At 40.8% G+C, this 26,913-nt stretch overlaps 2 protein-coding genes across 2 annotated transcripts; both read left to right on the forward strand.

Moving 5' to 3' along the window:
• Positions 1-1,398: 1,398 nt before the first annotated feature.
• LOC107293328 (HSF-like protein) lies at positions 1,399-12,269 on the forward strand. The gene is made up of 7 exons (XM_015822477.1): positions 1,399-1,599; positions 6,338-6,448; positions 7,476-7,563; positions 9,359-9,522; positions 10,280-10,390; positions 10,818-10,919; positions 12,072-12,269. Exons 1-7 carry the CDS (start codon positions 1,399-1,401, stop codon positions 12,267-12,269), a joined length of 975 nt encoding a protein of 324 aa, XP_015677963.1.
• A 7,617-nt stretch (positions 12,270-19,886) lies between these two features.
• On the forward strand, positions 19,887-26,656 carry LOC107293329 (antihemorrhagic factor HSF-like). The gene is given in 8 exon segments (XM_015822478.1): positions 19,887-20,090; positions 20,782-20,892; positions 21,921-22,008; positions 23,720-23,795; positions 23,797-23,881; positions 24,639-24,749; positions 25,151-25,252; positions 26,408-26,656. Coding segments are annotated over 8 exon segments (1,026 nt in total).
• Positions 26,657-26,913: the final 257 nt, after the last annotated feature.

Here is a 26,913-nt window from a genome sequence, read left to right on the forward strand (position 1 = left end):
ACATCCTCTACCTCTTCATTCTTCAACAGATCATTGAGATTACAGGCTATCTTTACAAAACCTTCAACAAACCTCCGATAATATGAGCAGAACCCTAGAAATGATCGCAGTTCAGCCACATTTTGGGGTCTGGGCCAAGAAGTGATAGCCTCAAGCTTCGTGGGATCAGTTGATATCTCTTCTGGAAAGACAACATGACCCAGATATGTGACAAAATATTTGGTACAATTGGCATTTCTCTAATGACAGTTTCAATCCTTCTTCGTGGAGCCTGGTCAAAATGTTCTCCAAGTGCTTCTTGTGTTCTTCAAAAGTCTCACCAAAGACAAGGATATTGTCTACATAGACTAATCCTTCTATCAGGTTCATGTGTCCCACATGTTTCTTTTGAGCATCTGATACATCCCATTCTTCAACAGCCTGTACTGCCTGCTCCGTCCAGGTTTCGTATTCTTCCTCCCCTTATGGCACTGGTTGTATCCCTGAACAGATACATAGTTTTTTGTATCCAGCCCCAGCATTGTGGTTGCCAGTCAGGGTTTGGATGGGTGTCAGGCTCCCCATGCTCTGGGCAGATCCTGCCTCTGCTGCCCCTACGGTAATCAAAGTACGTGTCTCCTCTTGGGGGCCCAATGTCTTTGCCATTACTTGGTTTCTAGATAGCATGTGCAAATGGGTGGACCTCCTAATTTTTTCTGAATGTTGATTTAAAGTTTAATTGAAGTCCACAAATCTTATAGTTTTCAAAGTAGGACACCCCTGCTCTATATAATACTATGAGTAGCCAAGGAAACAAACAAATGGATCCATAATGCTGAAAAAGATGGAAGGGATAAAGAGGCCAGTCAGCAGCAAAATGGATGGACTTGATTATAACTGTAATGGTTGCCGTGTTGGATAGCCTCCAGGACCAGGCTGAGGACAGATAGATCATCCTAGAAGAGTCAACGTCAATAGGACAGCACTTAATCTCTAATAGTTAGGTCAATAATGGAGCTGAGATTTGATAGAAAGTCTTCCATATGTATAACTCACACTATATTTGTGCATAGCTGCTATATAATTTTGTATTCTTAAAATACCCTTTACTTCAGCAGTATCCTGGGGTTAATATGATTGACTCACTTGAAGAGTTGGTTTTCTCTTTTTGCACAATCTGCATTTATCCCCTTATCTAATCAAACTTTGACTCGATGTCTCCACATATTTATTTTTCCTTTCCTCTTGTTTGCAGGACCTTCTGCAAATATTGCATCTTCCCAGATAAGCAAATGCAAGCGGCAGGTGGGGGGGGACAGCGAACAGAAACACTCCATAAAAAGGAGCACCTGAAGTTAGGTTCTCTGGAGTCTTCCTTCGTTCCAACTAGTGCCTGGTACATTATCTCTAAACCCAGCCATGAATTCCCTTGTAGCTCTCGTGCTCCTGGGTCAGATTATAGGATCTACGGTTAGCTTTCAACTGGGGCCGAATATGGATTGCAACACCAAAGGCACTAAAGACTGGGCAGATATAGGTGTGCACTACATCAACGAGCATAAACTACATGGATACAAACAAGCCCTCAATGTAATCAAGATTTTCCGTCTCCTTCCCTCGGTAAGTACAATGGGAGGAAACTTTTCCTAGTTTCATTTACTAAGTATATAACAGCTAGGTGGTCCGCATTTAGTTTAATAAGCTTACTAAAAACTTTCCTACGCTTTACTGCTGCGTTCAACCCTCTAATATTTGTTGACCAAATCTTATACTCCTCTCCCATTGTCCTGTTTTTGTCGTGTCTTTGTGCTTCTAGTAATTCTTATTTCCTTCACCTCCTCTTAGCTTCTCCTCTGTTGTTCTAGCCTATCATGACCTCTTCCCCCTCTCTCTTCCTCCATGCTTTGCTCTGTCCCTGTTTTCTCCAACATTCGTTCAATATCTCTTCTTTTTTCAATCGTAACTCTTTCTTCTCCGAGATCCCTCAGGTCTTCCTCTGAAGCACAATATTGCCTGTAGAAGTCTTCCGCTTTCTCTACTGTATCCAATCTAAACCTCTTCTCTTGCCAAGTCACAATAAGCCCCTCTTGTGTTAACCATCTAAAATTTACATTGCTTTGATGTAACCTGGACATCAGGAAGAGGTAGTTCTTTCAGAGGTCTCTCATCCTTTTTGGTATCTGTTTTAATACAATAATTTGTTTCCCTCCGTATTCTAACTGTTCATCACGTGTTCTATATAATAGTTCATCTCTAATTTTCTTTTTTATAAACTTCACATGGACCTCTCTGGGAAGGTTATGTCGTCTCCCATAATTTGTCTACACTCTATATGTCTCGTCCATTCCAGCAATCATCTCTTCTTTGTCAATCTCCAGAGCTCCTGCCAACAAACCCACCATCTTGTCTGGAAGATCTTCTCCTCTTTCCTCAATAAAATTTTGGAATCTAAGATATTGGGTCACCTTCTCCGCTTCCAGTAACGTCACCGCTGTCATTAACTCTTTATTAGCTTCAGTTAAGTTTTTGTCCATTTCTTCCACCTTCTTTTCTTATATTATCCAATCTTTGCTGTACTGCCAGCAACTTCTGTTCATTTTTTGTGATTTGCTGCTGAAAAGCTTCAAATCTTCCGTCCACTGCCTGAATCTTCTCTCTCATTTCTCCAGTAACATTCCTAACTACTTCTAGTTCCGTTTTAATTTCCTCATGGTTCTTCATCATGACTTCCTGGATTGTGTGCATCATTGCCTGCAATTCTTTAAGTGGATTGGAACATTCTCTTTGAAGCATGTCATCTAACGATCTTTGGCTCATAGGGCTGGAACCTTGTGTTACGTTTTTCTTCCCCCCACCAATCTTGGATAAATTTGGATTGCTTGCCATTTTAAATAAACTCTCCCACAACTTACTCTTCTTCCAAAATATCCACTTTCCACTTCCCTCTTTTCGTTTTTCCACTTTCTCCCTCTTTACGTTATTCCCCTTCCAGGTGTTTAAACAGCAACAATAACGCTGGTATATTCCATCTATGTAACTCTATCAATATAATACTAATACAATTACAGGTTCTAATAGTTCAATCTCAGCTGTTAACTTTAAGCTTTCCCAGAGTTATTCCTTTTTTCTTTATATAATCCAATAAACCCTTCAATCTCTCTTTAATATCCTTTCTCTTTTCTTCTTTCTTCTGTCTCACACCATTCCGTTCTATACGTCCATACAGACACCTGCTATCTCCTCAACAACACATTCCAAAGTTGTCAGTCTCTATATCATTCCAGTTCCTTCTATCATGCAATCTCTATCTCTTTCCGGGGAGAAGAAAAAAAAACACTAAAAGAAAGAGAACAGACACTTTTCCGCCGGCCAATCCACTCAGCAGACAAAGGCAAAAGCCCGAGGCCATAAGACAAGGTTCTTAGCTTAAATGAAGGTTGATTCCTGTCCTTTTGTGTGGCTTTTAAAACGTTAGGTCTTTAATCAGTGCAGCCTGTCTCCTCCACATCAGGCCCTTCCGGGCGTTCTTCCTGCCACGTTCACTTGCCGCTATCTTTCCACTCCTTCAGCTTCTCTTTTTCCAGGCTTCCCCTTTCCGCTTTCTCTTTTGATGCGTCTACCAAAACCGCTCACAAAGCTTTGGGAAAAAGTCAATTTAGTCAAATCCAATTTACCGTCGTTCCGCTATTTCCTCGCTTACTCCGTCCAGCTGTCAGCTTCAGCGGCCATTTTTGGCTGTCTTCTTCCCGATCCGCTTGGTACCGGGTTTATCTGCTACCCTTCGCCAGTTGCCACCAACGGCAGAGCAGCAGATCACCCACACCTTCCGTCGCCCCCACGAGGCTTCTTTCGGCTCGGATAAGCCCCACGGACCTAGGACGAGCGTTTGGCAGTGCCGGAGAGACCATTCACACCGCCGCCTGCTCTGACAGCTGGGTCCACCCCCATGCTAATACTATTTTCAATGAAATTATTTACAACAGGTATTTACAACTGGAATGATGTCTATGGAGATTCTCAATCATCCAGGTCATGGTTGTCCCAAAAGTGTTTTCAAAAAGCAACTGGACTTTCTTGGGGGGTTTTTTCCCCCATTGAAAACATTTCACTTTTCATCCAAGAAGCTTCTTCAGCTTTCTGGATGAGAAGTGAAATGTTTTCAAGGAAAAAAAAAACAAGACAGTCCAGTTGCCTTTTGGGAAAGCACTTTTGGGATTATAACTGGAGCATACAATGCAATCCCAGTGTTCACCTGGTGGCAAGTTTTCCTCTTCCCCTTTAGTTCTCCTGCTTCCTCTTCCTTTCACTCTGTTTCCTTCCCTCACTTCTGAGCTTGTCCAGAGAGAGTGAAAAGAAAGGAATGGGCTGGATTTTAATAGTAGTGCACTCAGCACAGTTTGACTTTCTCCTGGATCTGCTCAGCTGAACATCTACTGCTTCTCTACTGGGGGAAAACCTTTCTCAGGGCCTTCTGCCCCATCCTTCCCCAAAGACTAAGGATTTTCCAATGACCAACCATCTCCATACCCTCTTGGGTACTGCATGAGGATACTATCTGCAGCCAGCTGGTCTCCTCCATCTTGGGTGAAGATGTTCCTTCTCTGGGTCTTCACTTCCCTTCTTTCAGGGAAGTTATCTCTGGACCTTTTTTTTCTAGCAGAAGAGAATACAGGTAGATCAGCATTCAACTCTGAAATCCTTGGTGCACTGATGATCTTACCCAGTGCTTTTTTTGTAAAAAAAAAAAAAAAAAAAGTGCTGGAACTCACATGCGTCATCCAACCCGCATTGCCTACCCTACAAGGTTCCATCCAAAAAGGTGTCGGAACTCCGTTCTGGGTGTTTTATGAGAAAAAAAGCCCTGATCTTACCTAGGTCATTATCTTCGTTCAGGTAATGAAATGTCTGCAAGGAAACCACCAAGCTCAGAGAGCCCCAAGGATTCCACAATTTTTTTCTTCTCCTTCCCCTACCGGGAACTGACAACTGTTCTGTACACTGAACCTCTCTTTCCAAATTTTTCTCCAGCCATTCCGTTTTGTACAGTCTCCTTCTTTCTTATTCTTCCCTCTCCAATTTTTAGTGAGACCAGCAGCATGTTCTCCTCAGCAACTGGATGTCCTGCTAGGGCTCCAATTTTCTATTTTGGTTATTTAAAAGGAAATATTTTTAGATTTCCACTTGAAAAACACATCTTAGGCCAAGGTTGGTACAGATATGACATGGCCATCCAGTTGTTTCTTCACCGGAGTCACCCACTGATTATAGTTTGTTGTTTCTATTGTTCCTTCAGCAAGTCAGAATGGGGTGCCTGGTCCAGGATTGGCAGGGAATTCAATCCTTATGTTGGGCTAAAACCAACAAATTCCTTTTTGACAGTCCTACAAGTTCTCACATCTTTATAATAAACAGGTCTGGCACTATTCGTATGCTGGATGGAGAGTTACAATGTAAGCCACATCCTTTTCCTGGTCACGCAAGGCATCACAAAAGAGGCAGGGTTTGCGTTCTGTTGTTCCTTCCACCATTTTGCTGATAGTGACACACAATGCCCCCATCCCAATCAATGCTTATACTTCTGACTGCTGCTTCTTCAGCTGTCAGGTCCTTAGAAAGAGAGGATGGTCAGCTTGTGATCTGCACTATACAGACAACATGTTTAACCAGCTCAGAGAAGGTTTTTGTGATTTCATTTGGTTATGCAGAATTTGGTATGAGCACTGGATAAATTTGGTGTGTCAGCCCAGCCCCTTTATTTAATGGTATGGTGTGTAATGGAAATCCAGGAAATGGTTAATTCTGCAACTGGGTTAAGCATTGTGTGAACACCCCAACTGAGAAAAATGTTAGCTCTCTCCCAACCATCCAATCTTCATTAGACCCCTGTCGCAAACAGTTGTCCTATGTATCTGTAGATAGACCGGCCAGGACGACCTGATGCCATTTTTCGGACCCAAAATGCTGTTGGTTAAATAGACAATATGCACATACGTGAACCATGCAATGTCAGAAAGAGGCACTTTCTTCAACCCAGACCTGGCCAAAACCAACAACTGGGAAATTAACTGAGGTCTTCAAGAAAACCTCATATCACAGGCAGAGCAGATCAGATGTTCACGTCAGGAAATGTCAGTTTTGTCTGCCTTGCAACATCCAAAGGAACTGTGTCTAACTTAAGACAGCATGGAAATTTCCTGTTGGGTGTATTTTCTTTAAAGCAGTTCATAACTGAGAAGCACACCAGGATGAGGTCTTTAACTTAGGTGTCAATTCAAACATTTCCAAGGACAGCTGATGCAACAGAGACAGAAAAATGCAGTGAGAAAAGTCATTTTCATCCTATTTTGTTTTGTTTTAGGATGGCCGTTCGGTGGTATTCCACTTTAATTTAAATCTTTTGGAGACAGAATGTCACGTGTTGGATTCAACTCCTGTCGAGAACTGTACTGTAAGGCCACAGCTTAATCATGTAAGTGTCTGAGGGTTGTTGAAAATGTAAAATTTTGTGAGAGGAAAGGTGGCTTCTTACCACTGCACTAAGAGTAAATTGAATTTCTGATATATTGGTGTACAAAGGATTAATGAAACCTCAGAGGTCGCTAATGTTCCATGGGCATTCATTTTGAGTTCACATTTCATAGCTGGATTTTATTTCAACTCTGAGCAATGAATTAGTCAGGAATTAAGAAGTCAATTCTTCTTTCACGTTAATCCCGTGGTGTCCAAAGCTGACTTCTTCACAGCCTGGAATCCATGAAAAGCGCCTTGTTGCTCCTCTGTTTAAAAGAGGAGAGATCCAACCTTAGCAACTTTAAGACCTGTGGACTTCAACTCCAAGTATTCCCCAGCCAGCTATGTCCAAGGTTGGTCGTCCCAGGTTTATAGGTTACTGCCCAATTTTTGTCAATATTGAACTGGCCAAGTAGAAGTTCTCTTATTACAACATGTGGAAATGTTTCTCCAAAGAGACCAATAAGATGGTTTTGAAGGAAGTAGGCATGTCAGGCTGAAAACCAAGAAAGACCTGCTCAGTTACAGAAAAGCAATTTCCCCTTATTGTTCCTTACCTATAGACAGAAATCATGCCAAACTAAAGCAAACTGCATGTGTCCTTAAATTTACACTCAGAACTTCTAGGGAGGAGCTGTCTTGATCCTCTTCTTCCCAACCAAACTATGTAAACTTTGCTGTCTCTTGCTCCTCTGGAATGCAACCCCTCCCTCCTGGGAATTCAGACAACATTCCACCACAGTGCATTAACTACCATAATGATGGCTGCCTCACAAATTAGTCTACCCAAGTTACGAGTGCACAGAGCTCATTTTAATAATCACTTATCTCCTAAAAACATGAGATATGTTGTAATGGACATAAATAAATCCTACTGATGCTAAAATTCCCCAGAAGCACCAGTTTTAAAACACCAATCTATAATGGTTAGTTGAATTATGTTAAGTTAAAGTTTAATGTTTCATATGGTGCTTTTGTATCTCCAGGCTGTTGAAATGGACTGTAATGTCAGAATAATCCATGATATTGCTACTTTTGAAGATGAGGTTTTTGTGAAATGCCACTCCACTCCAGGTAATTCAACTTCATGACTCTTGGACTCTTAGTTGGGCTGGGTTCAAGAAACTAAGGTGTCACTGAGCTAACCATTGGCTTATTCTCTTTTCCTATCCTTTTTATTAACTTTTTATGACAGTGAGTTACGCACACAGCCTTTCTTCAAAATTCAGCAGCATCTTAGCAGCATCCTGAGATGTTTCATCCGAAGCACACATTGCTTTAATTCAGTTGTAAGGCTATTCAAGTCAATCTAATGAGATGGAGTGGATTACTGAATTGGATGCTTCCAAACTGTTTATTTTGCATCTACAAAACCTTTTTTTCTCAATCTGATTAGCAATACAAATTAAAATGCTGTTTTCAATCCATTTAAATGATGGATTTGATTCAAATTGACAGTTCAAATCAATTCGATGCTTGGGTATGGACTGGAGCCAATTACAAAACTTTAATAAAGCATTTGACATTCCTTCCTTTCTTCCTTCATTCATTCATTCCACGCTATGGAAAATTTTCAATTTATCTAAAAAATACACAATAATTATTCAGATCAACCAGCAAAAACTACGGCTCAAAGTCTATTCAACATTAGAAAACATCAAAACATTTAAGTGCAAAATGAGAGAAAAAAGACAGGCAAAGCAAGGGGAAGAAACAAAGAGAGAGAAAGAGAGAAAGAGTTTGATCAACACCCACCCATCCATCCATCCATTATTTATGTATCTCTATATTCATATATCAAAAGGAATTGACCTTCATAGAACTGCTGAAAATGATATTGTGGGTAGTTAACACTGACATTTCAAAAGGGAGTGGCCTTTGATTATTCCAACTTGAACCCTTTTGGGTACATTGCAGGAGCGGAATAGGGACAGAAAGTAGGACAACAGGTGATCCCTCTTCTTTTCTGTCCCATTAAAGAAACTATTTGATCGATTGGGACAATGTATCTGACAACAGTTTGGAATGCCTACCTAGATATAGTTACAATCCTGAACTTAACGACCAGAATTGAGCTCAAACACTCTGTTGCTAAGCAGGACAGTTGCTAAGGGAATTTTGTCCTGTTTTACAACCTTTCTTGACAGTTATTTAGTGAATCACTGCAATGGTTGCTGCATGAATCTGGCTTCCCCATGGACTCTGCTTGTCAGAAGGTCGCAAAAAGGGATCACCTGATCCAAGGACACTGCAGTCGTCCTATATATGAGGCGGTTATCAAGTGTCTGAAGTTTGGTCACATGACCATGGGGAGGCTGAAAGGGCCATACCCATAAGTGTGAAAAACAGTCATTAAGTCCCTTTTTTCAGTGCTGTTGTACCTAAATGCCACTAAAGGAATGACTGTAATTCAGACGCCTGGCAATTGACTCAGATTTAATGGGGAAGCCAGATTCACTTAACAACAGTGAGACTAATTTAAGAACGGTAGTGATTCACTTAACAGCTGTGGCAACAAAGGTAGTAAAATAGGGATATTCGCTTAACAAATGTTTCGCTTAGCAACAGAACATTTGGGCTCAATTATGGTCATAAGTCTAGGACTACCTATACTTGTCCTCTCCCGTTGAAAAAGCCATAACTTTAACCTGCTGTCCAACTTTTTTTTTTAACCAGCTGCCTGAAATTTCCTGACATTTAGGATAATGAATCAGAAGTTGTGGGTGCTCCAACACTGGAAGCTTTTAAGAAGAGATGGGACAGCCATTTGTCTGAAATGGTGTAGGGTCTCCTGCTCTTTTGCAGAAGTTCTCAGCTAAGACTGCCATCTGCTTTAAATGCCCTTCTTGACATTTCTTTTTCTTTCCAGGTTCTGTGGAAAATATACTGCGACATTGTCCTAAATGTCCAATTCTGTTGTCTCCGAATGACCCTCACGTGGTAGACTCTGTTGAATATGTGCTTAATAAACACAATGAAAAACTTTCCGGCCACATTTACGAAGTTCTTGAGATTTCAAGAGGGCAGCACAAAGTAAGTGTGCAGAGGTTAAAAAGGAATTCTGATCATCTCTTCCAGTTTAACGTTTTGATACTTCATATAACTAAGAGATAGGAGGAGGAGACAGGAGGAATTATGCTCTGCAAAAAGTCTAAGAAAAGAACCAGATACCCACAAAGGAGAATATTTGTTGCTCAGGATTGAAATGAGGGGTCCTTCGTCCTCTCTGAGCTTCGTTGCTTTCTTGCAGACATTATAGTAACTAAACTAGGTAACATCATCGGTGCTAGACTGATGATCGACTAGAATGGATGATGTTACCTAGTTTGGGTAGTGAAATGTCTGCAGGAAAACAACCAAGCTCAGTGAGCACCAAGATCCCACAAAGAACCAGCTGCTAAGAAAAAAGGGAGAGGCAACTTTTCAAGAACCAGGGGCTCTAGCCGATTTTTTAAAATTTACGTTCCAGGCCTCTGACTGTAGTGAACAAGGATTCACTGATATTTTATTTATAAAATATAATTACGGCCAATACCCAGTCAAGTGAAACATAGAAACAGCCACCAAGTAAAACAGAAGCAATGAAACAGTCATATAAAAAGCTAGGAAATCCTTATTTCTTAAGGGCTCTGGGGCTCACAAATTACCTCTCCCTCTGCCAAAGGAACAGGTGACCACAGGTGACCGTGGGATATGTGCAGCAGACAGGACTAAAATTCTTTCTCCCAGCTCTTCAATTTTGCCATTTCTACCCACAACCCAACTAAAACGTCTCTTGCTTTGATTTCAGTATGAGCCTGAAGCTTACTATGTGGAGTTTGTTATTGTGGAGGTTAACTGCACTGCTCAGGAAGCCCACGATGACCATCATCAGTGCCATCCTTATACAGCAGGAGAAGACGTAAGTGCGAGGGTCAACTCCAATCCTATCTGGGCAATTGCCATTTCTCTCTCTCTCTCTCTTATCTATCCTAGCAAACCCCGACCACATTCCAAATAAGTGTGCAAGGCCAAATATTCCACAGAGAGAAATTGAGAGTTGAATCTGGCTCTCAACAGCCCAAATCTTACACTTTAACCTCTGCACAACCTTAATTTCTTCACAATTCGTCCAGAAATAATGCTTCCCCAAAACCTCCTGCCAACATCTGAAGAAGAATATGATGCCGATTTACTTTAAGAAATTGGGTTGTGACCTGACCGGATTCTTTCATTCAGTAGTAGCTTTATCTTTTCCCCTGCATAGAAGTCCTTTGACCATTTGGGGGATTTATTTGGGTTCACCTGGAAATATCTTAGTTCTTCCTTCTCTCCCTCCCTTTCTCCAGCATATTGCATTCTGCAGATCAACTGTTTTCAGGTCGCATGCTAGCCTGGAAAAACCTAAAGATGAAAAGTTTGAGTCGGACTGTGTCATCCTTGATGTCAAGGTATGTACGTTAAATGCAATTTTGTTCATCTTCTTTCCCCGTTCTCCACAGCAGTGTTTGTCAACCTCATCAACTTTAAGATGCGTGGATTTCACCTCCCAGGGAGTTGAAGTCCATCTATCTCTTGGTTTCTCTTATCCATTCTGTCCATCCAAGCAGCTCAAAATTATCTTCCTGTTCCAGCTATCGATTCCCCTGCATCCCTTCACATGAGTAAATGCTCTGATATCTTATAAAGTCTGATATGTAAACACTAGATTATTTTATTTATATACTTTCTTTTCTCTCAGATTATTATTTTAGTCTCAACACTTTGGATTGTAGGTTGGGCTGAGAAAAAATAATTGGCTCAGAGCTACCCAGAAATTTATCTAGCCAGGAAGAGTTTGAATCTAGATCGCCCCAGTCCAATTCTGGCCCTTTAATTGTCATGCTATTAGTTCAACAAACTGTGGTTATAACACATTATGCCTTAATGATATGCCTTACAATAACATAAAGAAGACGGCCTGCAAGGTCCTTCCATCTCTGGTATTCTGTGTTCTGTTAACTGAAAGACTAATTGCTGTTTTTCAATTTTATTCATTTGATTTCTATTCCAACATTCACCAACTGCCAAATTACACCAAGTCCTCAATTTAAGATCACACCCCCATTTTTTATTGCGAAGCGAGACTGGTTAAATGAGTTTTGCCCCATTTTAAACCCTTTCTTGCCACAGTTGTTAAGTGAATCACTGCCGTAGTTAAATTAGTAACACGGTTGTTAAGTGAATCCGGCTTCCCCATTGAGTTTGCTTGTCAGAAGGCTGCAAAAGGGGATCACAAGACCCCTGGACACGGCAACCGTCATAAATAGATTCTGACTGCAAAGCATTTGAATTTTGATCATGTGACCATGGGGATGCTACAAGGGTGGTAAGTGCGAAAAACGGGCATAGGTTGCTTTTTTCAGGGCTGTTGTAATTTCAAAGGGTCACTAAATGAATGATTGTAAGTTGTATTGAAAATATTAACACCAGTTGGTTTTCTTGATTCACTTTTGTCAAGCTGGATTTTAATGTGTTGGAAAGTTCAAAGCAGGATAAGCTTCAGGTTCAATGGCCGAAGAAGACTCATCAGTGCTTGCATGTTTTGTGTTGTTTTTTTCCAGAAGGGACACGCTCACTCCCATTTGATTGAGCATCACGTTGGAAAATATAGTACTTCCCCAGGATACAACAGTACTGATGAATGTGTGGTGAAATGCCCAGTTGCTTTTGTCAACAAAGACGTCCCAACAGATATATCAGATCATAACACACCCCCTGTGAAAGGTTGTCCAGGAAAAGTACTTCACTTCCAGCTGTAGGCCAGCCATACTAGAGAGCATTAAGAAATCACCCAGTTAGAGCAAAACTGTTTTCCAAATCTGAACTCAAAGCTTGAATCCAAAAAGGGTTTACCCTGACACATTACAGTCTTTGCCAAGTGTTGTGATCACCCATGGTTGTTATAAGAAAGGGGCTTTGTATTTGTGCCTTTCTGCTTATAGAAATAAAGATTCTGATGCTCACTTAACATCTTCCTGTCCCTCTCTCTCTGTTCAGCCAAGGAACGAGAAAAAAGTTGATCAGAAGTTATATTAGTCCTAAAGTCCAAATTCTTCCTTTTTATTCTTTTAAAGAGAAAATACATAGCATTTGACAACAATACCCCCAAAGTCCCATCACCTCTATTCCTTACGAGATTTGTTTTCCCCAGAATGTTTCACTATTCTACATTATTTGACAGGGGCAATGTTGAATACAGTCCAAAAAATGACAGAAAAAAGCAGAGGATAAATTGTTTAATTCTATATTTGCCTTGCCCTTTGTTTTGCTTTACATTTATGGCCAGATGGTCTTGATCACTCTGAATGAGGATTCTGGGAATTATAGTTCAGCACCTCTAGGAAAGGACATGGGGTCGACCTATTCTCCCAAGCACCTGAAGGCAGAACAAGAAGCAACAGATGGAAACTAATCAAGGAGAGGACCAACCTAGAACTAAGGAGAAATTTCCTGACAGAACAATTAATCAGTGGGATGGCTTGGCTGAGAGGTTCTGGGTGCTTCATCACTGGAGGTGTTAAGAAGAGGTTGGACAGTCATTTGTCTGGAATGGTATAAAGTCTCCTGACTGAGCAGGGGGTTGAACTAGAAGACCTCCAAGGTCCCTTCCAAGTCTTTTATTCTGTTATTCTTCAGTCCAATCACAAAACCTAAAGGCTTACACAACTGATGACCCCTCACTAACCCATTGAGTATATTTTGACTCATTTTGCCCGTCTTATATATAGGGGTAAACTGATCTGTTCTTTGAACAAGACTCATTCCATTTTCTACTTCTCAGCTCCTCTAAGTAGACCATTATCAGCATATCAACTCCACAGGAAGACTAGAGCTATACTTTATTGAGATAGGCTAGTGTTTCTCAACCTTGGGCATTTTAAGAGTTGTAAACTCTAACTTCCAGAATTCCACAGGAATAGGGATAAGCTATAATAACAGAAGCTTGCTGATCATATTGTATATTCTCCCTTTCTTCTTATACCCCAGTGAATGAGGCATTTGTTTGCCTCAGCTGTTTCTGAATATTATCTTGCTTCCCAGAATTTAAAGAACATTTCAGCCCTCTTTGCCTTTTGGAATGATTGTTACATATTTCTGTCAAGGTCAACCTCCATTACTCTCTACACTGTCCTGCCACATTAAGGCTCATTATTCAGAAAACTCACATATTTGAATTTATCCACACCTATTTAATATGTTGTCACAACGTTGTTCTGGCCGGGAATGATTTCTTGGTGCAATAAAATACCAAATATGAGCATAACTTAAATAATGTTTGCTTACAATATAGAACAATATAATTTCAATATAATAGAGATAAAAAGCCACAATAAATTTCCATCACAAATTTAGGGATCCACTTCTAGGAATTCCTCTCTGGACAAGGGGAGGACTTGGGATCCCCCACACATGCTCCAGACAGAAGTTCCTCACTACGAGATCAAAAAACAGCAGGAATCAAGGAATTGCCTTGGCTTCTATGCCCAAACTGTAATTGACACATTTATGGAAATAGGATTTGCATATTTCCTATGTTAATCACTCCTAGAAATTGCTTAATGATTTTATGGATACTAAAAACCTGCAAATGGCAAATTTCAATTCACCAAGTGAATTTTCTTCAATCTTTGAGAAATAAGGTTTGTGCAAGTTTAACTTCTCACTGATGAACCCAACCAAGCAAACACCTTTGAGACATGCTGATCTCTTATTTTAAAACTTTATTGAGTACATTACTTCGGCACTAATGAAAGCAAAACCAGCTCTGGCAAGACCCCTCCCAAACCCATATAGTAAAAGCACTGAATTCTCCCTCCTCCCTCTGGGTCAGGCCACATTGCCCAATCAAGTAGAAAAATATTTGTCATGGTTCCGACAGATGAAACTCTTCAATTAACTTCGAGACATTGTTTTCCTTAAAGAACCTTTATTAGAGTAGCACAACATCGGCACGAAATCGGTGAAGCCAAAATCTGAATTCCCCTCCCCTGAACATATAGTATCTAGTGCAAATCCCTCCTCTAATTAACAGTCATAAATTACATTCTGCAATTAATTTGAAACACAGGCTTTCCCTCCAGTTCTCCAACCCACCATTTCTTATCATCTCTTATTACAAAAAACCTTGACTCTCATACAACTGCAATATTGTTATGTCTAACTAACTCCCATGCACATTCCTCCTCCTCAACCCCCCCCCCCAGTATCATCTAATTCTAACTCTAAGAGTAAAACAAAGTTAAGGGAAATGGCTGCATCTCCATATGTTGTCAAAGCAAGAACACCCGATGTTGGCAGCGTTGACAATATGGTTATGAGAAAGCAACTCTAGAAATAGCCAGATATCTGGTGCAATACCCTTGAGTCTCATGGTGTGGCTTCTTAATCTTTGAAGCTGCATTCCAAACCTCTCCCCTCCCCCCAAGTTCATTGGCAAACCGAGAAGCAATATTTATCACACCAGCAAAACTGTGCTTCAAAACTTGACATAAGGACTTTAAGTATATATTTTGGAATAAACATCAAAAAGATAATTTGAATGTTGATTCTGGAAAGTTATAAATGGATTAAGAGCCCTGGTGGTGCAGTGGTTAGAATGCAGTACTGCAGGCTACTTCTGCTGACTCCCAGCTGCCAGCAGTTTGGCAGTTCAATTCTCACTGGCTCAAGGTTGACTCAACCTTCCATCCTTCCGAGGTTGGTAGAACAAGGACCCAGGTTGTTGGGGGCAAAATGCTGACTGTGTAAACAGCTTAGAGAGGGCTGTAAAGCACTGTGAAGCTGTATATAAGTCTAAGTGCTATTGCTATTGCTATTGCTATTAAGGACACAGATGAATTTGACATAATATTTTGAAATTCATTTCATATAGCCCTTGACTTATAACAATTTATTCAGTGACTGTTCGAAGTTACAACAGTACTGAAAAAGTGACTTATGACTGCTTTTTACACTTATGATCACTGCGGCATTCCCATGGTCATATGATCAAAATTCAGACTCTTGGCAACTGACTCATATTGATGACAATTGCAATGTCTGGAATCATGTAATCATCTTTTCTGTCCTTCTGACAAGCAAGATCAATGGGGAAGCCAGATTCATATAACAACCCTGTTGCTAAATGAACAAGTGAAGTGATTCACATAACAAATGTGGCAAGGAAGTTCATAAAATGGGGCAAAATTCATTTAACAAATGTCTCATTTAGTGGCCGCAAGTCAAGAACTTCCTGCACAAGAATTCTTCCAGTTGGTTGTTTAGAATTATAGAAATAAATATATTTTGAAATAAAGCATAAGAAACCTTCCCATAGGAAAATGCTGTTGATTAGGAAAAAAATGATAAAATGGAACTTTGAAGGTTGAATATTAGAGGGAACCAAAAACAGCTGAAAATTATAATTAAAGAAGAGAGTCATTAATACAGAATAAAGCAAAATAACTTTGGGAGATTGTGAGAATATTTGTATATTACTCTTAAGATTGTCTGCAATTATAAAAAATGGATTTAAATGGGGAAAAGGGAATAGTAGTAATTTATTTCTTACTTTAACTGAAAGAGTTTACTTATTTATTTATGTATATATTTATTATTTATTAAATTTATATACCACCCATGTGATTATCAAGCAACTCTAGGCAGCTTACAATATAAATAATGATATAAAGCAGGCTTCCGGTTTTGCGCAGTTAGCTCAAGAGCCGAGGGATCACGGGGCTCCACATCCTACGGCTGATTTCTTTCTATTTGGGGATCCTAACTGGGCCAAAAGCCACCTCAAAGAGGTGGCATAGAAGGAGAGAAGACCCGCAGATCCTGGGGAGACAGCAGTCTAGCAGTGAGTACCGCCTCTTTTGTGCTGTGGCCCAGAGTATCATATGTCAGTCTTCTAAGGGGATGTATTGCACGTTTTGGTCTTTGTAAGGTTGGTTCAGCTGTAACAAATGAGTCATCCTCCCGAGACTTCTCATACCCAAAAGTCTCTGGGGCTGGAAGCCCATTCTCTTTTTCTAGATTTTGTGAGGCATGTGGAAGAATTGAGACTTTCTCCACAGGTTCCTCCAGCCCAGGAGCCTCTGGAGCTGTTGGCATTCTCTCCAGTTTTGGCAGCTGCTCACACTGCTTGTCAGCCTTCCACTTCGGTTCTCTAAGAATTTCTTCCCATTCCCAAGCTCTAGGTACAAACTCAGGGGCATCTGGCCTGAGTTGCTCAGGCCCCATTTCAGTGCCTGATGTGGGGGGAGCTGTTGCAATGTTTTCCAATGATCACAACCAGTTCACACAGCCCTCTTCCTCTTCACTGTCCTCCTTTTCTCCTTCCATGGATGAATCAGGTTGTGCTTGAGTCACTGGTCTCCTCCTTGTTGGGCAGGGTTCAGTACTTTTGAGCAGATGGCTGAGAGGCTTGTATTATCTCATTTAGAGGCAAAAGATGATTTTGGGCCAAGCTTTCAGAGGCCCTGAACTCTTTTCCAGTTGAATCCGGTACACTGGCAATCCATGTAGCTTCTCACTGACGATGTATGGCTGAGAACTCCATCGGTCCACCAGTTTATGCTTCCCAGGAATGCCCAGATTTCTCAATAATATCCAATCATCAGGATGCAAATCTTGAACTCTCACATTCAAGTCATAATTCCTCCTGTTTCTCTGTTTTTGAACCTCTGAAACTCTAGAGCAGTCTCTTATGCCATCTTCAGATTCTTCCTCAACCTGTCCACATAATTGAAGGGGGTTTCATCCATTGAGATGCCAAATGCTATATCTACTAGCAGTCGAGCCTCCCTGCCAAACACCAGTCGATATGGAGAATACCCTGTAGCATCATTTTTCGTGCTATTATAAGTGTGCACGATGGTAGAAATGTGTTGTGTGCAATGTTGCTTCTTTTCTGTGGTCAGCATCCCTTATATGTCAAGAAGAGTACAATTGAACCTCTCAGACTGTGGGTCTCCTTGTAGGTGGAAGGGAGTGGTGTATGACTTCCAAATATCCAGCATGTCCAGCAGTTGTTTGAAAGCTTGCTTTCAAAATCTCTGCCTTGATCGGAATATATGTACTGAGGTAGCCTATAGTGTACAAAGAACTTTTCTACAAGTACCTTGGCTACCGCAGTGGCATCCTGATCCTTTGTTGGAAAGGCTTGTGCATAGTGAGTGAAATGATCAACCAACACATTCCCCTGTCCACTTGTATCTGGTTCCAGACAGAGGAAGTCGATGCAAACTAGATCCATGGGCACATGACTTCCTCCTGATCCCTTTTCAAGTCTTTCTTAGTCAAAACAGGCATACCCTCCCCTCTAACTTGAATGGGATTGCAGTACAGCTTAGGAACACCTGCGGTAGTGACTTCTACTGCTTCTGCCCCAATTCCTCCTTGAATTTGGTGTTTAACCCCTGATACAGAGCTTGAATACCATCGGGGGTCAATCGGATCCATTCTCCAACATGTGCCTTAGGACCGTGAGGTATCTTCGACAGGCCATCTGTATCCCTGTTCCTCACACCTCAGGCTGAACCTAAACCTGGAGAGGGCAGCTAACCACCAATGACCCGTGGCATCGAGTTTGGCTGTTTTGAGCAGGTACGTGAGTGGTTATTGTCTGTCAACCTCAAACTCCACTCCATATAGGTAATCCTTTAACTTATCTACTACTGACCACTTAAGTGCCACTTAAACTCCAGCTTGTGGGTGGAATAGTTCTTTTCGGATGAAGTAAGGCCCCTGCTGATGTACACGATGGGCTTCAGGTGTTTATCATGTTCCTGATACAGTATCCCCACAACACCATCCTGACTAGCATCAACATGTAATTCATATGGGTGGTTAGGGTCTGCTAGGCCAAGTTGGGGCATTCATTAGTCTCCTCTTCAGTTGGTCAAAGGCCTGCTCACACTGCTTAGTCCACTCTGCCTCAATGGATTCTCGAGACATCCTGGGTCTCTTATTCTGATGGACCTGGTTTGAATGACCAGACACATCCTCTACCTCTTCATTCTTCAACAGATCATTGAGAGGATGGGCTATCTTTGCAAACCCTTCAACAAACCTCTGATAATATGAGCAGAACCCTAGAAATAATTGTAGTTGAGCCACATTTTTGGGTCTGGGCCAAGACGTGACAGCCTCAGACTTCATGGGATCAGTTGATATCCCTTCTGCAAAGACAAGATGACCCAGATATGTGACAGATGTTTGGTAAAATTGGCATTTCTCTAATGACAGTTTCAATTTTTCTTCATGGAGCCTGGTCAGAACCATCTCCAAGCACTCCTTGTGTTCTTCAAAAGTCTCACCAAAGACAAGGATATCATCTACGTAGACTAACCTCTCTAACAAGTTCATGTCTCCCACATGTTTCTTTTGAGCATCTGATATGTTCCATTCTTCAACAGCCTGTACTGCCTGCTCCATCCAGGTTTCATATTCTTCCTCCCCCTGTGGCACTGGTTGTATCCCTGAAAGGATACTTTCTTGTATCCAGGCCCAGCACAGTGGTTGCCAGTCAGGGTTTGGATGGGTGTCAGGCTCCCCATGGTCTGGGCAGATCCTGCCTCTGGTGCCCCTACAGTAATCAAAGTATGTGTCTCCTCTTGGGGGCCCAATATCTTTGCCATTACGTGGTTTCTAGACATCAAGTGCAAATGGGTTGACCTCCTAATTTTTTCGAATGTTATTTGAAGTTTAATTGAAGTCCACAAGTCTTAAAGTTGCCAAAGTTGGACACCCCTGCACTAGAGAATACTATGAATAGCCAAGGAAACAAACAAATGGATCCATAATGCTGAAAAAGATGGAAGGGATAGAGGATGGCCAGCAGCAAAATGGATGGAGTTGATTATAACTGTAACGGTTGCTGTGTTGGATGGCCTCCAGGACCAGGCTGGGAACAGATAGATCATCCTAGAAGAATCAACATCAATAGGACAGCGCTTAATCTCTATTAGTTAGGTCAATAATGGAGCTGAGATTTGACAGAAAGTCTTCCATATGTATAACTCACACTATCTTTGTGCATAGCTGTTATATAATTTTGTATTCTTAAAATACCCTTTACTGCAGCAGTATCCTGGGATTAATATGACTGATTGACTGACTTGGAGAGTTGGTTTTCTCTTTTTGCACAATCTGCATTTTTTCCCTTATCTAATCAAACTTTGACTCGAGGTCTCCACCTATCTATTTTTCGTTTCCTCTTGTTTGCAGGACCTTCTGCAAATATTGCATCTTCCCAGGTAAGCAAATGCAAACGGCAGGTGGTGGGGGACGGCGAACAGAAACACTCCATAAAAAGGAGCACCTGAAGTTAGGTTCTCTGGAGTCTTCCTTCCTTCCAACTAGTACCTGCTACATTATCTCTGAACCCAGCCATGAATTCCCTGGTAGCTCTCGTGCTCCTGGGTCAGATTATAGGATCTACACATGGCTATATGGTGAAGGAGGAGGATTTGAATTGCAACAGCAAAGGCGCTAAATACCGGGCAGATCAAGCTGTGCGCTACATCAACGAGCGTAATCTACATGGATACAAACAAGCCCTCAATGTAATCAAGATTATCCGTCTCCTTCCCTCGGTAAGTACAAGGGGAGGAAACTTTTCCTAGTTTCATTTACTAAGTAAATAACAGCTAGGTGGTCTTTTCTGATGTTACGCCAGACAATTTCTGTAGCCTTCCTGCTGAAATTTGGGCAATTCACGGCCTCTTTCTAGTCAATGTTCTGTAATCTCATAGCTTCCATTTCAGTTGAATTGCTGGATGGGTGTTGATAATAATATTGATAGTCCAACACGTCTGGATGGCACCAGACTGGAAAAGCTATTAGGAAAGAGGAAGTTCTATCTTCTCCACTGTCCCAGTGTGAAGGAGTCCTCCTTGAACTGGAGGTGTATTTTGCTTTGCAAGGATGGCAATTTGCATACTGTAGAAAACAAGACAGCAGAGCCTTTTACTTAGGCTAATACTATTTTCAATGAAGTTATTTACAACAGGTATTTACAACTGGAATGAGCAGATCAGATGTTCATGTCAGGAAATGTCAGTTTTGTCTGCCTTGCAACATCCAAAGGAACTGTGTCTCACTTAAGGCAGCATTGAAATTTCCTGTTGGGTGTATTTTCTTTGAAGCAGTTGATAATTGAGAAGCACATCTGAACGAGGTCATTAACTTAGGTGTCAATTCAAACATTTCCAAGGACAGCTGATGCAACAAAGACAGAAAAATGCAGTGAGAAATATCATTTTCATCCTAATTTTTTTGTTTTAGGGTGGTTTTTCGGTGATAATCTACCTTAAATTAAATCTTCTGGAGACAGAATGTCACGTGTTGGATTCCACTCCTGTCGAGAATTGTACTGTAAGGCCACAGTATAATCATGTAAGTGTCTGAGGGTTGTTGAAAATGTAAAATTTTGTGGGAGGACAGGTGGCTTCTTACCACTGCACTAAGAGTAAATTGAATTTCTGATATATTGGTGTACAAAGGATTAATGAAACCTCAGGGGTCGCTAACGTTCCATGGGCATTCATTTTGAGTTCACATTTCATAGCTGGATTTCATTTCAACTCTGAGCAATGAATTAGTCAGGAATTAAGAAGTCAATTCTTCTTTCACGTTCATCCCGTGGTGTCCAAAGCTGACCTCTTCCCATCCCGAAATCTATGAAAAGTGTCTTATGGCTCCTCTGTTTAAAAGAGGAGAGATCCAACCTTAGCAACTTTAAGACCTGTGGACTTCAACTCCCAGAATTCCCCAGCCAGCTATGTCCAAGGTTGGTCATCCCAGGTTTAGAGGTTACTGCCCAATTTTTGTCAATATTGAACTGGCCAAGTAGAAGTTCTCTTATTACAACATGTGGAAATGTTTCTCCAAAGACACCAATAAGATGGTTTTGAAGGGAGTAGGCATGTCAGGCTGAAAACCAAGAAAGACCTGCTAAGTTACAGCAAAGCAATTTCCCCTTATTGTTCCTTACCTATAGACAGAAATCATGCCAAACTAAAGCAAACTGTGTGTGTCCTTAAATTTACACTCAGAACTTTTAGGGAGGAGCTGTGTTGATCCTCTTCTTCCCAACCAAACTATGTAAACTTTGCTGTCTCTTGCTCCTCTGGAATGCAACCCCTCCCTCCTGGGAATTCAGACAACATTCCACCACAGTGCATTAACTACCATAATGATGGCTGCCTCACAAATTAGTCTACCCAAGTTACGAGTGCACAGTGTTCATTTGAATAATCTCCTATCTGTTAAAACAGGAGATATGTTGTAATGGACATAAATAAATCCTACTAATGCTAAAATTGCCCGGAAGCACCAGTTTTAAAAGACCAATCTGAAATGGTTAGCTAAATTATGTTAAGTTAAAGTTTAACCTGTTTAATTTGGTGCTTTTGTATTTCCAGGCTGTTGAAACAGACTGTGATGTCAAGATAATCTACAATATTATGACTTTCAAAGATGAGTTTCTTGTGAAATGCCACTCCACTCCAGGTAATTCATCTTCATGCCTCTTGGATCTTAGTTTGGCTGGGTTCAAGAAACTAAGGCGTCACTGAGCTGATCATTGGCTTATTCTCTTTTCCTATCCTTTTTTATTAACTATTTATGACAGTGAGTTATACACACAGCCTTTCTTCAAAATTCAGCAGCATCTTAGCAGCATCCTGAGATATTTCATCCGAAGCACGCATTGTTTTAATTCAGTTGTAAGACAATTCAAGTCAATCTAATGAGATGGAGTGGATTACTGAATTGGATGCTTCCAAACCGTTTATTTTGCATCTACAAAACCTTTTTTTCTCAATCTGATTAGCAATACAAATTAAAATGGTGTTTTCAATCCATTGAAATGATGGATTTGAATCAAATTGACAGTTCAAATCAATTAGATGTTTGGGTATGGCCAATTACACAACCTTAATAAAGCATTTCACCCTCCTTCCTTCCTTCCTTCCTTTCTTCCTTTCTTCCTTCCTTTCTTCCTTCCTTCTTTCCTTGCTATGGAAAAATTTCAATTTATTTAAAAAAAGAACAATCATTATTCAGATCAAACAGCAAAAACTACGGCTCAAAGTCTATTCAACATTAGAAAACATCAAAACATTTAAGTGCAAAATGAGAGAAAAAAGACAGGCAAAGCAAGGGGAAGAAACAAAGAGAGAGAAAGAGAGAAAGAGTTTGATCAACACCCATCTATCCATTATTTATGTATCTCTATATTCATATATCAAAAGGAATTGACCTTCATAGAACCGCTGGAAATGATATTGTGGGTAGTTAACACTGACATTTCAAAAGGGAGTGGCCTTTGATTATTCCAGCTTGAACCCTTTCAGGTACATTTCAGGAGTGGCAGAATAGGGACAGAAAGTAGGACAACAGGTGATCCCTCTTCTTTTCTGTCCCATTAAAGAAGCTATTTGATGGATCGGGACGATGTATCTGACTACAGTTTGGAATGCCTACCTAGACATAGTTACAATCCTCAACCTAACACCCAGAATTGAGCCCAAACAATCTGGTGCTAAGCAGGACAGTTGCTAAGGGAATTTTGTCCTGTTTTACAACCTTTCTTGACAGTTGTTTAGTGAATCACTGCAGTTGTTAAGCTAGTAACATGGTTGCTGCATGAATCTGGCTTCCCCACAGACTCTGCTTGTCAGAAGGTTGCAAAAAGTGATCGCCAGTCATTAAGTCCCTTTTTTTAGTGTTGCTGTATCTAAATGCCACTAAAGGAATGGCTGTAATTCAGATGCCTGGCTATTGACTCAGATTTAAGGGGGAAGCCAGATTCACTTAACAACAGACTAATTTAAGAACTGTAGTTATTCACTTAACAACTGCGACAATAAAGGTCGTAAAATGGAGATATTCACTTAACAAATGTTTCGCTTAGCAACAGAAATTTTGGGCTCAATTGTGGTCATAAGTCAAGGACTACCTGTACTTGTCCTCTCCCATTGCAAAAGCCGTAACTTTAACCTGCTATCCAAGTTTTTTTTTAACCTGCTGCCTGAAATTTCCTGACAGTTAGGATAATGAATCAGAAGTTGTGGGTGCTCCAACACTGGAAGCTTTTAAGAAGAGATGGGACAGCCATTTGTCTGAAATGGTGTAGGGTCTCCTGCTCTTTTGCAGAAGTTCTCAGCTAAGACTGCCATCTGCTTGAAATGCCCTTCTTGACATTTCTTTTTCTTTCCAGGTTCTGTGGAAAATATACTGCGAGATTGTCCTAAATGTCCAATTCTGTTGTCTCCGAATGACCCTCACGTGGTAGACTGTTGAATATGTGCTTGAGAAACACAATGCAAAACTTCCCGGCCACATTTACGAAATTTTTGAGATTTCAAGAGGGCAGCACAAAGTAAGTGTGCAGATGTTAAAAAGGAATTCTGATGATCTCTTCCAGTTTAATGTTTTGATACTTCATATAACTAAGAGAAAGGAGGAGGAGACAGGAGGAATTATGCTCTGCAAAAAGTCTAGGAAAAGAACCAGATATCCACAAAGGAGACTATTTGTTGCTCAGGATTGAAATGAGGGGTCCTTCGTCCTCTCTGAGCTTCGTTGCTTTCTTGCAGACATTTTAGTAACGAAACTAGGTAACATCTTCGGTGCTAGACCGATGATCGACTAGAACGGATGACGTTACCTAGTTTGGGTAGTGAAATGTCTGCAGGAAAACAACCAAGCTCAGCGAGCACCAAGATCCCGCAAAGAACCAGCTGCTAAGAAAAAAAGGAGAGGCAACTTTTCAAGAACCAGGGGCTCTAGCCGATTTTTTAAAATTTACGTTTCAGGCCTCTGACTGTAGTGAACAAGGATTCACTGACGTTTTATTTATAAAATATAATTACGGCCAATACCCAGCCAAGTGAAACATAGAAACAGCCACCAAGTAAAACAGAAGCAATGAAACAGTCATATAAAAAGCCAGGAAATCCTTATTTCTTAAGGGCTCTGGGGCTCACAAATTACCTCTCCCTCTGCCAAAGGAACAGGAGACCACAGGTGACCATGGGATATGTGCAGCAGACAGGACTAAAATTCTTTCTCCCAGCTCTTCAATTTTGCCATTTCTACCCACAACCCAACTAAAACGTCTCTTGCTTTGATTTTAGTATGAGCCTGAAGCTTACTATGTGGAGTTTGTTATTGTGGAGGTTAACTGCACTGCTCAGGAAGCCCACGATGACCATCATCAGTGCCATCCTTATACAGCAGGAGAAGACGTAAGTGCGAGGGTCAACTCCAGTCCTATCTGGGCAATTGCCATTTCTCTCTCTCTCTCTTATCTATCCTAGCAAACCCCGACCACTTTCCAAATAAGTGTGCAATTGAGAGTTGAATCTGGCTCTCAACAGCCCAAATCTTACACTTTAACCTCTGCATAACCTTAATTTCTTCACAATTCGTCCAGAAATAATGCTTCCCCAAAACCTCCTGCCAACATCTGAAGAAGAATATGATGCCGATTTACTTTAAGAAATTGGGTTGTGACCTGACCGGATTCTTTCATTCAGTAGTAGCTATATCTTTTCCCCTGCATAGCAGTCCTTTGACCATTTGGGGGATTTATTTGGGTTCACCTGGAAATATCTTAGTTCTTCCTTCTCTCCCTCCCTTTCTCCAGCATATGGCATTCTGCAGAGCAACTGTTTTCAGGTCATATGCTAGCCTGGAAAAACCTAAAGATGAAAAGTTTGAGTCGGACTGTGTCATCCTTGATGTCAAGGTATGTACGTTAAATGCAATTTTGTTCATCTTCTTTCCCCGTTCTCCACAGCAGTGTTTGTCAACCTCATCAACTTTAAGATGCGTGGATTTCACCTCCCAGGGAGTTGAAGTCCACCTATCTCTTGGTTTCTCTTATCCATTCTGTCCATCCAAGCAGCTCAAAATTATCTTCCTGTTCCAGCTATCGATTCCCTTGCATCCCTTCACATGAGTAGATGCTCTGATATCTTATAAAGTCTGATATGTAAACACTAGATTATTTTATTTATATACTTTCTTTTCTCTCAGATTATTATTTTAGTCTCAACACTTTGGATTGTAGGTTGGGCTGAGAAAAAATAACTGGCTCAGAGCTACCCAGAAATTTATCTAGCCAGGAAGAGTTTGAATCTAGATCGCCCCAGTCGAACTCTGGCCCCTTAATTGCCATGCTATTTATTCAACAAACTGTGGTTATAATATATTAAGCCTTGGTGATATGCCTTACAATAACATAAAGAAGACGGCCTCCAAGGTCCCTTCCATCTCTGTTATTCTATGTTCTGTTAACTGAAAGACTAATTGCTGTTTTTCAATTTTATTCATTTGATTTCTATTCCAACATTCACCAACTGCCAAATTACAGCAAGTCCTCAATTACAGCAAGTCCTCAATTTAATACCACAACACCATTTTTTATTGTTGTGAGTTTTGCCCCATTATAAACCCTTTCTTGCCACAGTTGTTAAGTGAATCACTGCAGTTATTAAATTAGTAACACGGTTGTTAAGTGAATCCGGCTTCCCCATTGAGTTTGCTTATCAGAAGGCTGCAAAAGGGGATCACAAGACCCCAGGACACGGCAACCGTCATAAATAGATTCTGACTGCAAAGCATTTGAATTTTGATCATGTGACCATGGGGATGCTACAAAGGTCATAAGTGCAAAAAACGGTCATAGGTTGCTTTTTTCAGGGCTGTTGTATTTTCAAAGGGTCACTAAATGAATGATTGTAAGTTGTATTGAAAATATTAACACCAGTTGGTTTTCTTGATTCTCTTTTGTCAAGCTGGATTTTAATGTGTTGGAAAGTTCAAAGCAGGATAAGCTTCAGGTTCAATGGCCGAAGAAAACTCATCAGTGCTTGCATGTTTTGTGGTTTTTTTTTTCCAGGAGGGACACGCTCACTCCCATTTGATTCAGCAGCACATTGAAAAAAACAGTATTTCCCCAGAACACAACATTACTATCCTCAACTTCGTCCATCCACACAATCATACAAGCACCTCACATGAGTCTCATGAACATGTGGCGGAAGTCCCAGTTGCTTTCGTCAAGAAAGAACTCCCAACAGACATATCAGATCATCACACAACCCCTGTGAAAGGTTGTCCAGGAAAAGTACATCACTTCGAGCTGTAGGCCAGCCATACTAGAGAGCATAGAGAAACCACCCAGTTAGTGCAAAACTATTTTTCAAATCTGAACTCAAAGCTTGAATCCAAAAAGTGTTTACTCTGACACATTACAGTCTTTGCCAAGTGTTGTGATCACCCATGGTTGTTATAAGAAAGGGGCTTTGTATTTGTGCCTTTCTGCTTATAGAAATAAAGATTCTGATGCTCACCTAACATCTTCCTGTCCCTCTCTCTGTTCAGCCAAGGAACGAGAAGAAAGTT

The sequence above is a fragment of the Protobothrops mucrosquamatus genome, unplaced genomic scaffold (assembly GCF_001527695.2).
Source record: "Protobothrops mucrosquamatus isolate PMUCROS unplaced genomic scaffold, P.Mucros_1.0 scaffold1587, whole genome shotgun sequence".
Classification (NCBI taxonomy): Eukaryota; Metazoa; Chordata; class Lepidosauria; order Squamata; family Viperidae; genus Protobothrops; species Protobothrops mucrosquamatus.